Source organism: Lepus europaeus, chromosome X, assembly GCF_033115175.1.
Source record: "Lepus europaeus isolate LE1 chromosome X, mLepTim1.pri, whole genome shotgun sequence".
Taxonomy (NCBI): domain Eukaryota; kingdom Metazoa; phylum Chordata; class Mammalia; order Lagomorpha; family Leporidae; genus Lepus; species Lepus europaeus.
This window is the reverse complement of record NC_084850.1, coordinates 50,181,414-50,195,623: the sequence shown is the minus strand read 5'-3', so window position 1 is coordinate 50,195,623 and position 14,210 is coordinate 50,181,414. Positions and strand designations below refer to the sequence as shown.

The following is a 14,210-nucleotide window of genomic DNA, read 5'->3' as shown; positions in this document are numbered from 1 at the left end:
AAACATGCAGCGAGAGAGGATGTTGGGAAGAAACAGCTACATGTCATTTTCTCTGCTCCCAAATGGCCCCCTCTGCCCTCCTCCCCAAAACCACGATGCCTAAAGTGCTGTGGTCAGAGATGTATTCCTTTCACTGAAGTGCTCTTCAATTGTTTAGTTTTATTTGTAAATATCAATCCTCCTAGGCAGGGACACGGAAGGGCCCTAGAGCGAGTGCATCAGGGTCTCTCGCAGGAGTGGGTGGGTGGTAGGTGGAAGGTCAGAGGGGCCTGGTGGGCTGACAGAAGCTGGGCGCTGATGGAGGGCAAAAAGAGAAGATGGGTACATGGTTGGGGGTGAGGCTTGAATCCTTGGTTCACTATTTAAATTGGGGTTGGCTGAAAAGAAGAATTTCTAGAGTGAGTTTCTCTTGCCTGGGTTTCACTACCAAATCAAAACAACCTCTGACCTTTTACGCTCCTTTCTGCTTTGTAGGAGCTTGTCCCCTGGGCGCCCTTCCCAAGGCTCCAAACTTAACACGATGAAAAAAGCCATCACTTTCCTGCCCCCCAACACCTCCACCCTTAACAGACATTCTTCTGCAGCCTCCCTACCTGGACGGCGACCTGTCATTTCCTCCAACTCCTTCTTTCCCCTTCATAAAGAAAGCACAAGGAGCCTATCCGGGGCCCTGTCACTTCCTTCCCGGGTGCCTGCTTCCCCAGCCTGTTGCTGCCACCCCTCCCCCACTCAGGCCTCTTTCACCTCAATGCTCTCTCTTGCCGCAATAACTTCCTAGCTGGTCTCCCTGACTCCAGCCACTCTCCTTCAATCCAGCTTGTGCAGGTTGCCAGATTAATCTTCCTGAACACGGCTTTCATCAAAACCCTCTCCAACTCCAGCACCCCTACTGCCTTTTGTATTCACTCCAAATGCCTTCATTTGGCGCTCAGGGCCTCTCACCTTCTGCCCCCATTCTTCCAGCCACCCCCTCCCCCACTTCATCAACCCTATTTCGCTTTCTCATTATTCCTTGACAGAGCCCTTCTCTTCAGCCAAACTAATCTGCTTACCACCCTCCCACGACCCGCAATTTGCTCCTTTCTGCCTCTTGTTCCTTTGCACATACTGTTCTTTCTCCCTGCAAAGCCCTTACCCTCTCAGCTTCAGAAAATTGCATCCTTGACCTTCTTAACAAGCACATTTCAGATTTCACTTTTCCAGGAAGCCTTCCTAGATTAATTTGATCAGCTCGGGCTTTTGTTGTTGTTGTTGTTCGTGTTAGCTTGAACCTGATGAAATTGCCAATATTTCACCATTTTCCACTCACAGAAATGGCAATTCCATATGGCTCAACATAAGACATTTCCCTCCAACTTTTGACTATTTTCATGTTATGAAAGTATATTTCTTTGTATTTGGATTAAGGTGCCACCCAGAAAATTTTGGATATTCTGTTTGCTATCAACTCCGAAAGCCGGGACAATCTTCTATCCCCTAATCAGGCCCGACATGCAGCACAGCACACAATAGACATTCAGTTTCGGCTTTTAATAAATGTATATAATGACCCTTATCACTGTCTGTCCCATATTGCAGTTAGGATTACACACACCTGCCTTGTCCACTGGTTTGTGAACTCTACAAGAGCAAAGGCAAGGTCTGATTCATTACTGGCACTGCCCCTCCAGCCAACACAATGCCTGGCACATAGTAGACCCTCAATAAATATTTGTAGGCCTGTTTGGAAGGGAATGCTGTGCTTTTGTTTTTCCCCTGCAAGGAATAGAGGAGGTCTGGGCATCCTCTAATCCTTTTACAGAAGACCTGGAGAAAGCATCTTGTGAATCCCTAAGTCCCAGCACAGTCAAATAACCAGACACATATAGATCTCAGAAAAGAGCAAATCCATGGCAACCAGTCTGGCAGTACACCCGCCTTTCCCTGGAAACCTGCCAACTACTACTTACAGGCTCAAGAGAGCAAGAAACCAAGTGCCAGATAGTTTCTTCAGTTGGCACTCCTCTGCCCTTCCCCGCACCTCTGCTGTGTCTGCCTGCGTGGTCTTTGGGTGGAGACACTGGTATGTTTTCTCTGTATGTAATTCCTTCTATTCATAGACTTGGGCCCTAGGGGACACTAGCATGCCAAGCAGTCTAGTAAAAATATAAAGCAGTCAATAAAACATCACCCTCCAAACCCTTGAGGGCATTGCAGATGTCAGTTAATCCTCCTTGTATTCATTACACAATGCTTGCTTTTCAGAGTTGCTGTGGACAGCGCCTGAACTGCTGAGAGCCCCAAAGGGCAGCAGGTTAGGTTCTTTCGCAGGAGATGTCTATAGCTTTGCCATCATCATGCAAGAAGTGATGGTCCGGGGCACCCCATTCTGCATGATGGATCTGCCAGCTGAAGGTAAGCAGGAAGTGAGAAAAGGTCACGAGGGAACCCACCCTGACCAACTCAGACCATTAGGATTTGCCAGAAGAGTTTGCTGCTTGTGCTAACAGCCTGCTAGTCTTCCAGTAGTCTGTGTTGTGTGGCATTTGGAGCCAGATAGCTTTAGATGTCTAGAAGAAACTCCCCCACCAGGGAAGTGTGGCATAAGCCAAAGGCCCACAGGACATATGTTAATTCTTCTGTCCGTTTCTTTCTTCCTCATAGTTCCCTCTACTCCTTTGAGACACTCCTTGCTAAGTATTTCAGTGCCCTTTATGATGCTTCTGGATGTTAGGGTCATCTTCACTCTTCCTGTGACATGTCCCAGGCTTCCATTCTTACTTTCCATAAAAACACATGGCTAGGGGCAGGCATTGGGCCTAGTGTTTTACAATGCTGGTGAGGATGCCTGTAACCCACATCAGAGTACCCGAATTCAATTCCTGGCTCCAGTTCCTGTCTTTGCTTTCTTATGAATGCAGACCCTGGGAGGTAGTGAAGGCAGCTCAAGTAGTCGGTGTCCTATCACCCATAGTGGAAGACCTCGATTCTGTTCCCAGCTCCTGGCTTTGTCTGCGACTCAGTCTTGGATGCTGTGTGCATTTGGGGAGTGAAATAGCAGATGAGAGCTCGCTCTCTCTCTCTCTCTCTTTCTCTCCCTTTCAAAATTGCATAAATAAAAATTTTTAAAATGTGACTATCAGGCAAGATCCATCAATAGATGATAAAATCTGTGGACAAAAGTTTGAAGAAACTTTTAAGATTATATGAATAATCTTAAAGTAGAAGCCACAAGACACTTGGTAATTACAAATGGAAAAATGGCAAGTTTACAAGTGATGGAGCCTGTAGACACTGCCTTAACTTAGCCATCAAGGTTACCATCACTAGTAATAAGGCACATTGAAATCATGTACCTCTTGACATGATACACTAAGGAGGATAAAACATCACCTCTGTGGGATTCTTGCCACAATAATGCATATCCTCAGGCTAACTATGAGAAAACTTCAGAGAAACCTCAGTTGAGAGACATTTTACAAAATAACTGACTAACACTCATCAAAAGTACCTAAGTCGTGAGAAGCCAGGAAACGACTAAGAAATCATCAAACATTAGAGGATACCAAGGTACACAAAATAATGCAATATGGGATCCTGGATTGTGAAACAGAAAAACTACTTTCTGGGAAAAATGATGAAAACCAAGTATGGACTCTAGTAGTAGTATTGTAGAAATGCTAGTTTCCTTTGCACTATGGTTATGTAGCTTGCTAACATTAGGGGAAACTTTTCTGGAAGTCTAAATTTATTCAAAGATTTTAAAAATGAAAAAGAAAAAGAATGAAAATCATAGATACCCTCTGCCCTACTCAAGGTCCCATGCTACTGCTCTACTTAAAGCCCTCCAACCATTCTCCATCACTTGTTGAGTGAAACCTAGACTTCTCATTTGACATAGAAGGCCCCTCACAATCAAGCTTCTAGCAACCTCTCTAAGCTTATCTTCCATCATTTTCCACATTCAGGCTGTACCACATCACTGGCAGAGCCCTGAGAGCCACAAGATCTGTTTCACTTCTCTTCCTTCAGATGTGCCATTCATGATAACTAAAATTTCTTCATCTACCCACTCCCCATCCTGCCTCATCCAACTGGGGTCACGTCTGTGAATACTTCTGTACTCTTCAGTGTGGGCCAGGTGTTGCCTCTGTGTTCACCTGTGATTATCTCTGCTAGAGCACTTACATTATTTACCATTGTTTATCTCAATTGGACTGAAATCCTCAAGGGCATGAATCCTGCTGGCCCTAAGCAAGGAAGTGATCTGTTCAACTGCAATGTTCTGAGAAAGGGCCAAAGGACTCCCTCTGCCAGAGAGTGAGAGGGTAGGTCAGTCCCATTCCAAGAGATTCGTTCCCATGGAGAGCTGGATGCTGTAATGGAGAAACCATTACTGGTGCAGACCGATTTGATTTAATGGAACTGAAGGTGTGATGTCACAAAAACTGAGAAGTCAGAGGAAACAGCTGAAATTCTGTCATGGGGGCAAGGCAGCACTTACTGGGGTCTGTAGGTGTTGCAGTCAATACAGGAGAGGGAAGGGCAAACTGGTGAGTTAAGCAGGATTTATTGAGAGAGAGAGAGAGAGAGAGAGAGAGAGAGAGAGAGAGAGAAACCCATCTGTCAGTTCACTCCCCAAATTCCCACAATGAGAACTCAGTGCATGAGGGTGATGGAAACTCAAGTACTTGAGCCATTACCTGATGCCTACCTGATGCCTCCAAGCATTTACATTGATAGCAAACTGAAATAGGGAATTGGAGCTGGGAGTAGAAACCAGGTATGCACCCTGACACGGGATGGGAGACTTTTGTTTTTTAAAGATTCATTTATTTATTTGAAAGTCAGAGTTACACAAAGAGAGAAGGAGAGGCAGAGAGAGAGAGAGAGAGAGAGAGAGGGAGAGAGAGAGAGAGGGAGAGAGAGAGGGAGACAGAGAGAGAGAGAGAGAGAGAGAGAGAGAGAGAGAGATCTTCCATCTGCTGGTTCACTCTCCAGATGGCCGCAATGGCCAGAACTGTGCCAGTCTAAAGCCAGGAGCTAGGAGCTTCTTCCAGGTCTCCCATGTTGATGCAGAGGCCCAAGGACTTGGGCCATCTTCTACTGCTTTCCCAGGCCACAGCAGAGAGCTGGATCGAAAGTGCAGCAGCTGGGACTTGAAGCGGCGCCCACATGGGATGCCAGCACTGCCGGCAGCGCTTTACCTGCTACACCACAGTGCTGGCCCCTGATGGACGAGTCTTAATTGCTAGCTCTAATACCTGCTTAAGAGGTTTGGAGCAAGAAAGTAATGTGACCAGATTTGTGCTTTAGGAATGATTTGGAGAAAGCTAAGTTGGAAGCAGAGGGATGTGTTTGAGGCCCAATGCGCATTGCTGGGCCACTGAGGGCTAACATTTTTCCCATGCTGTCAGGAAATTGTGTCCATTTGGAAAAAGGTCAACCTGACTGATCTAGACCTTTGGTCACTCATGGCTGTTGGATATGAGTAGGGAGTTTGAGACCTCCAAGTTGAAGTCTGAGGCATTTGAAAACAGGACATTGAGATGGCCTGGGTTTAAATTCAGACTGTCACTTACCAGCCATGTGATGTCAGGGAAGCTACTTGTCTCTGTGTCTAAATTTTCCCATTTATAAAATGAGAATAAGAGGGGCTGGCACTGTGGTGCAGTTGATTAAAGACTTGACCTGCAGTGCCAGCATCCCATATGGGTTCTGGATGCTGGTTCAAGCTCCCGCTGTTCTACTTCTGATCCAGCTCCCTGCTAATGTGCCTGGGAAAGCAGTAGATGATGGCCCAAGTGTGTAGGTTGCTGCACCCATGTGGGAAACCCAGAAGAAGCTTGTGACTTGTGGCTTCAGATTGACTCAGCTTCAGCCATTGCTGCCATTTGGGGAGCGAACCAGAGGAGGGAAGACCTCTCTGTCTCTACTTCTCTCTATAACTCTATCTTTCAAATAAATAAAATAAATCTTTAAAAGAATGAAAATAAGAGTGTCTATCTCATCTGTTCATAGCGATAATCTAATGAACTAATGCATATAATATGATCGGCCTATAGTGTGGTAGATAGCAAATGTTCCAATGAAAGTTCATGGACTAGCATTCAGGGGGCTCTTGATGAGATGCTGGATCAAAATCTTGGACATAGGTTGAGCCTGAGCCAGCAGGGAGAGATAAGTGAGTCTACTATGGAGATTGGAAGGCTTATATGATTTGGGAGTGGGTCATTCAAGTTATAGCGCTAGAATTGACATTGGATAGGCTACCTCTGAAACCTAGAAGCATGATAAACCTGTGTATAAATGATAACAACAGTTCAGCTGGTCAATTTCTTACTAACGCCCCTATTTCCTAATGGAGGTTTTGTTCACATACAATGTATATTTAGACTAGCAAAGGAGAAAGAAAAAGAGGTGGCTTTTCTGTCTTTTCTCCTGAATACCCCCTTTCATGGCTAAAATCAAATTATCTTTGCCAAATCTTGTTTTTCCCCCTGTGACTTGTAAACCTTTCTCTTCTTGCATCTGGATAGAAATCATAGAGAAACTTAGAAGGCCTCCTCCTGTGTACAGACCCGTGGTTTCTCCCGAGTATGCCCCTCCCGAGTGCCTGCAGTTGATGAAGCAGTGCTGGGCTGAGGCTGCAGAACAACGACCAACTTTTGATGAAATATTCAACCAGGTGAGGAGTCTGCAAATTTCATCACTGCCCAGAGGTCATTGCAAAGCCAGCCTACCCGCCGCTAACTCCTTGGATCTTTGTCATATTGTGAAAGAAACCTCTTGGAAGGGGAAAGGACACACCTCTTAGAGAAGTAAACTGGCAGTGGGTACTTTGAGGCCTTGGTGCTGGTGTATCACCAGAGCATCCACCAGGAACGCAAGGGTTTCTTCTGGTGCTCTTCTGTGTCTGAACTGTTGCACTAGGCTCTCCACAATTTGGTCTAACCAATCTTTCAAAGGCAAAATTGAATCACCAGGCATTTGGAAGGATTGGCACGGAGACTGTTAGAAGAGGGATATTATGGAATAGATGGGGCTCCGTGGGGAGCCGTGTTTGCTTTGGACACTCCAGGAACATTTTAGGTGACATTGAGTTGTTTGTGGAAGGTTAGGAAAAATATGGCATTTTTGACAGTCTGTTGGAGATGGAAGAAAGTGCAAATGTGGATTAGAAAAGCAAGAGATTCCTTAGGCTCCCAGGGTATTATTCGAGGCAGTGGGCTGTGTGAAAAGTGATAACCCTTATCCTTAATGATACTGAATTTCTGAAGAGGTGGATTCTTTCCCTAGAGTTGTTATTGGAAGGGCAGATAGAAGAAAGGACAGCATGAGCCCCACTAAGGAAGCTGGTCCCTATGTTGGAGCATGCCAATTAGAGCTTCATTGAAATTACAGGATACTGACACTGAGGGTGCTCTCCAGGAGTGCTGTGTCAGCCCTGGCTGGAGTACAGCACTGAGATGCTTTATGAGTGGCAGGTATCTGAGGCGGAAAAGAGAAAGAGTTGAATTGAAAGCCTGCAGGGCCCCACCTATGAAGTCATCCGTGTCCTCGGCTAACAAAGCCTCCATTAGCCTGGCTGGCTTTCTTGAGGACACTTAAACAGGTGTTCAATAGTATGGAAAAGGCAAAGGACCATGAAGGTCAAATTTCTAAAATCTTACCATGAGGCAGAAGAAAAAGCATTCACCCTTGTGTTGATGCTAGAGATGTTATTTCAGAAGGCATCAGAGAAGCCGATGATAGGTAGGAGTGCACATCATGAGACTTTGAAACAAGACTGCTGGAGCGATGCTCCCTAAAATGCTTCAGTGGATGTTGAACCTGTCTGATGACAAGGTTAGCCTCTCAACTTCCTGAAGTTAATAAAACTTATATGGAGGAGAGTGAAGTTGCTTGAGTTAAGCAATGGGGTGTGTATGTGTACCTGAACTGGCTACAGAGGTTACCCCTGGTGGACACACAGATATGGATCAAGTTCAGAAGGAAATATGTAGTCTTGGCCTTGGGGTATTGGATGCTAAATGGAGTATGTGTAGCCCAGGTATATAAGAGGATTCACTGGGACAGAGCCCTAGTAAAACTATCCCCAAGTCTTATTGTTGTGAATACACCGTCGATATGCTAATACAGAAGCATGGAGAGGCTACCAATCATGATTCTAATGCTATGCCAAGCTCCCAATCTCTGTAGATTGACAAGGTCCCAGGACAATATTGAAATTTGTGACATGCAGCCACCTCTAAATTATCAGTGCATAGGATGGGACAAGACCAGTTGAATTTCTACATGACCTTTGATGACCTGAAGGGCAGGTGTCAGGGGACACCATTATTCTTGAACCCCATGGTAAGAAACTGGGGATAGATCTTATCATGAAGATCTTCAGCCCTTTCTAAGAGGTCAAGGAACCTCCCACTGTTCAAAGACTAGCACCACAGTAGCATTTGACAACTAGGGGATTTAGTACAAGGGTGAAATAGCACTTTCTGCCCTCTTTCTGCTTACCAAACACACAATTGGCCTGGGCTCAAGACCAAATCCTCTGAAGTAGCTATTATTCATGTGATAGTGTCTGCCAAGAGTACCTTTGCTCAGACATGAAAGAACCAGAATGTATAGGAAGAACTGCTCTAAGGGAAAGGAGTACTGTGAATGGGCCAGAGTGACAATGAGGGTGGGTGGTCACTTTTCGTATTGATATCTGGGTTCATCTCTCCTGCACTGGCTTTATGGAGGAAAGGATTTGTGATAAGAGGCCATCTCCATCATCTCTGAGTTTGAAGAGTAAGCATTCCTTGGATCCTCTTTCTGTTTTACTTCCAGTTTAAAACTTTCAATAAGGGGAAGAAGACCAATATCATTGATTCTATGCTTCGGATGTTGGAGCAGTATTCTAGCAACTTGGAAGATCTGATCCGAGAGCGGACTGAAGAGCTGGAAATTGAAAAACAGAAAACGGAAAAGCTTCTTACGCAGATGCTACCACCGTATGTGTGAACACCTGAGGGGCATGAATCCTTATAACAGTGTGTTCTATTAAAAAAAATATTACCTCTCAACTAACTGCTCCTTTTCCCTGTCCTGCAACCCTCTGTACTCCCAGTGGGGTTGAGTCACACCTTTAAATCAAAGTAGAATTGGAAACCAAGGGAGCAGAGCACACATTCTCATTTTGAACTACCTGTGGCTCATACTGATCATTTAAGTTTTTGGTGCCTCAGTTTTTCTATATGTCACTTCATGACTTTGCCAGGAGGTTGACCAATTAAAAGAAGGCGGTCCTACAGGAAAAGTGGCAAGGTTGTTTTCTTCAGGTATTTTTCTTAGTTGAAAACCTTATTTGTTGCCACAGTTTCCAACTTTTTCAGAGTATCTAATCATGTTATAATATGATCTTTGGGGAGAAAACTGGGGAAACTAGTCTCATGGAAAGGCAACTGCCTGAGAACATTCCCCCAGAGTGCTGAAGTTGAAGTATAGTGAGCTTAAAAGCAAAAAACAGGGGCCGGCACTGTGGCGTAGTGGTTAAAGCCACTGCCTGCAGTGCCAGCATCCCATATGGGCGCTGGTTCGAGACCCGGCTGCTCCACTTCCAATCCAGCTCTCTGCTATGGCCTAGGAAAGCAGTGGAAGATGGCCCAAGTCCTTGGGCCCCTGCACCCATGTGGGAGACCTGGAAGAAACTCCTGGCTCCTGGCTTCAGATCCGCACAGCTCCAGCTGTTGCGGCCAATTGGGAAGTGAACTAGTGGATGGAAGACCACTCTCCCTCCCTCTCTCTCTTGCTCTCTCTCTCTCTCTCTGTTCTCTTCCTCTCCTCTCTCTGTGTAACTCTGACTTTCAAATAAATAAATAAATCTTTAAAAAAATAGAATACAGTATGAAACAGACAGTCCTGGTCTAGGCCTTCATTTTTTTTAAAGATTTATTTATTTATTTGAAAGTCAGAGTTACACAGAGAGAGAAGGAGAGGTAGAGAGAGAGAGGTGGGCGGGGGGAGAGGTCTTCCATCCACTGCTTCACTTCCCAAATGGCCGCAATGGCTGGAGCTGTGCAGATCTGAAGCCAGGGGCCAGGAGTTTCTTGCAGGTCTCCCACATGGGTGCAGGGGCCCAAGGACTTGGGCCATCTTCCACTGCTTTCCTAGGCCATAGCAGAGAGCTGGATTGGAAGTGGAGCAGCCGGAACTTGAACTGGCGCCCATATGGGATGCAGGCACTGCAGGCCACGGCATTAACCCACTGCGTAACAGCGCCAGCCCCCATACTGTATTCTAGTACTTGGTGCACTGTAAGCATTCAATGTATATTTGTAGAATAAATGAATGAATGCATGTTTTCATCTAGGTGGCATTTTCTTCCTCTCTGTTAACTTGGCAGTGATTTTTGGCACAATTGTGTTCTAGCAGCTGTGTATGACACAGAGGGAGACTTGTGTCTTAGGAATAACTGTGTTTGCAGCCTTGACCAAACAAGTTCAGAGTCGGTGAACTCAAGGGGCTTCCATAGCCTAGACAGCTCATAGCAAGAGTCTCGGGTGATTGCTGACGTCACCAATAAGATTGCCAATTGTTAAATCAACAACGGGAGTCACTGGGTACATGCTCCCCACGTAGGATCTCTGTCCTTAATGTGTTTTACTATGAAACTTAAAAACACTACTAGTCGAACAGTACCCTATACCTTGTGCGGTTGTGTGAGGGCAGCCTGTTGAAATCCTTGCTTAGTGTATACTAAGTTGATCTTCAGTATATGAAGGTAATTGAAAATGAAACTCGATAAAGGGCGGGATGGGAGAGGGAGAGGGGAGGGCCACGGGAGGGAGGGAGGTTGGGGGGGAAGCCACAACAATACAAAAGTTGCACTTTGTAAATTCACATTTATGAAATAAAAAATAAAAAAAGGAATAACTGTGTTTGATTTTTAGATCAGTTGCTGAATCCCTCAAGAAGGGCTGTACAGTTGAACCCGAGGGCTTTGACTTGGTCACCTTGTACTTCAGTGACATTGTGGGCTTTACCACCATCTCAGCCATGAGTGAGCCCATTGAGGTGGTAGATCTTCTGAATGACCTGTATACACTCTTTGATGCAATCATTGGCAGCCATGATGTCTACAAGGTAAGTTAATTATCAACGAAGTGTTTTCCTGAGTAAAAGTTTTAGATGAGGCTCCTCTATGTATATTCGAAGATTAAAGGATACAATGATATAGAATGTTGTTATTTAGGAATAAAATGTAAATAGCACTTCTCTTTCTTTGGTATCCCGTTGAAAATGCAGTGGCCTGTTAGTTAGAATGCATATCATTTCCCAATTTAACAAAATAAGGGCTTTCAATCCAACCAGAGATTAATGGACAGATTTCTTTTGAGCTGTTTTCTAGAACTGGGACTAAGAAGAGGTTGAGGCCAAGAGAGTTACTGCCTTTCAGTGGCTGAGTACCAGCAACATAGGAAATGTCATGCTAGGCCTTGAAGGTGCTACAGGAGAAGTACTGGTTGTTTTACCCATAAATGGTGACTGCTGCAGATTTCTTCTTGGTAAGGTTTGTGTAGATCTGTGGCATACTATTAAAATTTGGTCTCCTCTTTTAGGTGCTCTTTTTATACAGGAGAGAACGTAGCATTACAGCAGGGTGCTAATAGACCTGAGGCTCCTTGGGATTGCTACAGGGTAACTGAAAGCCTACCTATTGGTCTGAGGTCTGGGGAAGTGATTCATTGTGAGGCTGCAAGCCCCAGCTTCCACCTTCCCCTGCTCTTCCAGATGATCAATTTCTACTCTTTTTGTCCCAGGTTGCAGAAAAAGAGTAGCGAGCAGATGGCTACATTCACTCATGTTGGTGTCATGCTTCCGTCACTCTTGTTTTTTATATGTTGTCTTGTCTCCAGGCAGAAAATGACTGAAAATCTCATAGCTGGGAAGAATATTTCCATGATGTCTGTAACGTGGATACTTGTTTTATTGATGGAGAAAGATGCCCCAGGCATCCCAAAGTTTAGACAGCTACTCTGTCCCCGGAACCAAGGTAGAGCTGGAGAATGAGTAGCTCCATTCATTGGATTCTTCACAGTACTCTGAAATGTTCCAGCTCTCAAATCACACACAGGGCACTGTGTTTATCTCAGATTAGACTGGGCCCTTTCAGGTCAGGCAGAGAGCCTCAGGGCTAGGCCAAACCACCTAAATGGGGCTCAGAAACAGACATCATACTTGTCAATCAGTTGGAGCTGCCAGCTAATCAAGAAACACACATGAAAACCACGGTGGAGGAAAAAAAAAATCCATGGACCCAGACTACCTGTCTTAACTTGTTGAACTCAAGCAGGCTGAAGAGAAAAACAAATCACTGAAAGCTAATTCAGTTGAAACTAAAATCAAAGATGATTCAGCGTGGGCAGTGACACAGCTCCTGGTTTAATCAATCCAACTGATTCTGTTCAGACAATTGTTGATGGTCCTAGAGATAAAGCCATTAACTATTTTGTTTGTAGCAGGGAGCTTGTGGGCTGTTCCCAGTACAGAGCAGGGATATATGAATCCAAAAATGGAATCTATTTTTTCAATCCTATTTATTAAAAACAGCACAGTGCAAAGGAAATAAAAATTGAACCAGCAGTGAATCACTAATCTTGTTTTTATTTTCATTTTCCTTACCTGCAAAATTAGAATCACCTCCCATGGCAGTTGATAACCTGAAATGGAAGTGAGAAGACTATTGCAGAATTATGAAGGTGGTGATTTGTTTTCAATTTCAGTTCTCCTGCCACCACCCTCATCTCAACCAGTCCCCTTTCTATACCCTTCTCTTTCAGTGTCCCTGTGCTGCTCGATGCAACCCACAATTCCTCCACAGCAGTCTACACACCAAGGCGTAGCATCTCCCATACTGCTTGCTCTTCTAATATTCTCATTCACACCATTAGGGCCTCATGGGGGACTGACTTATGAGTTAAAGGATCAACCACCAGTCTCTGACAAGGCCAGCCACTGAGTTTTCCCTCCCTTATACCATTTGCATTATAATTCTTTCTTATTCTGTTCAGGTAAGCCATTTGTCTGAGGGTAAGGATGCTTCCCACAAATTACACAGGCTTAGGGAGACCCTGGAAGAAAGCATGTTGAAGTTCAAAGTTGTTGCATAGTTGTAAAGGATCAGTTTCTGGCTATGTGGAAAGTCTTGATGAAAGACCTATTGCTGATATCTAAGCTTCTTTCTCTGGAGCTTTATCATAGCCCTAAGTCCTAAGGCTGGTTTTGAGACGTATCCATTTGGTGATGCTGATGATAGTGGTGGTGGTGGTAGTGATGTTAATGAGGATGATAATGATAACAGCTTGTACTTAACATGTGTTATCCACCAGGCAGCTTTTAAGTACCTTGACATACACTGAATTATTCAGTCATTAGAAAACCCTATGAGGTAGGTACTGTCATCAGTCCTATTTACAGATGAGGGTAGTGAAGTGTAGACAGATTAAGTGACTTATCTAAGGCTACAGAATTTTTGAATGGTGGATCTGGGATTTTAGCCAAGGCAGTATGACTTCAGAGCTTCATGATCTTAAATATGGTTACATTCTGTGAGTGAGTTCTCTAGGCAAAAATGAACTTTATGTGAATCCAAACTTGTAGCAGCACTGGAACGTTTCATAGAAGTCCCTTCAGCTTGCTTATCATTTGGAGTTAGCTGAAAAACTTCAACTTGTTTTTCATCTCAAAGAGTGAGCACACTTCTGTGGGGAAGATGAGGAACACAGACTTGGCTTTATTTCCAGGTGTTCAGCAGAGCAGTTGGGGGAGGGGCAGTACTAGTGCTCCTCAGGGAGGTAGCATTAGGAGAAGAGGAAGTGACCAGTGGGAAAAGACCCAGTTCTCATACCCAATAGGCTTACAAAGCTAACTCCACCTGATTAGTAAGGCAAAGCAGAGGGAACAGACTCTTCTTTGTTAATCCCTTCCCTTTCCCTGCTCACTACCCAAAATCATCTAGAGAAATGCTTGCTGATCACTGAACTTCTTTCTCGGGAGCTGAATCATAAGCACAATCCTAAGGCTGGTTTCAAGGCATACCCATTTGGTGATGATGATGATGGTGATGATCGTGATGATGATAAGCATCATAGGCAATTTCTCCTGGGGTGCTCCCTCCCCCAGAGTATCCTAGTCAATGCCAGGAATCTTCTCCTTTCCTCCCCCTAGGAATTTCTTGGAGCCTG

General features: G+C 44.7%; 1 protein-coding gene across 1 annotated transcript in view; it reads left to right on the top strand.

Annotated features, from left to right (window-relative positions):
- GUCY2F (guanylate cyclase 2F, retinal) overlaps window positions 1–14,210 on the top strand; it is a 111,062-nt gene that overhangs the window by 83,280 nt on the left and 13,572 nt on the right. Inside the window, exons 10-13 of the mRNA XM_062183770.1 lie at window positions 2,245–2,394; window positions 6,519–6,667; window positions 8,815–8,978; window positions 10,917–11,109. Coding sequence (XP_062039754.1) covers window positions 2,245–2,394; window positions 6,519–6,667; window positions 8,815–8,978; window positions 10,917–11,109 — 656 coding nt within the window. The remainder of the gene's footprint in view (window positions 1–2,244; window positions 2,395–6,518; window positions 6,668–8,814; window positions 8,979–10,916; window positions 11,110–14,210) is intronic.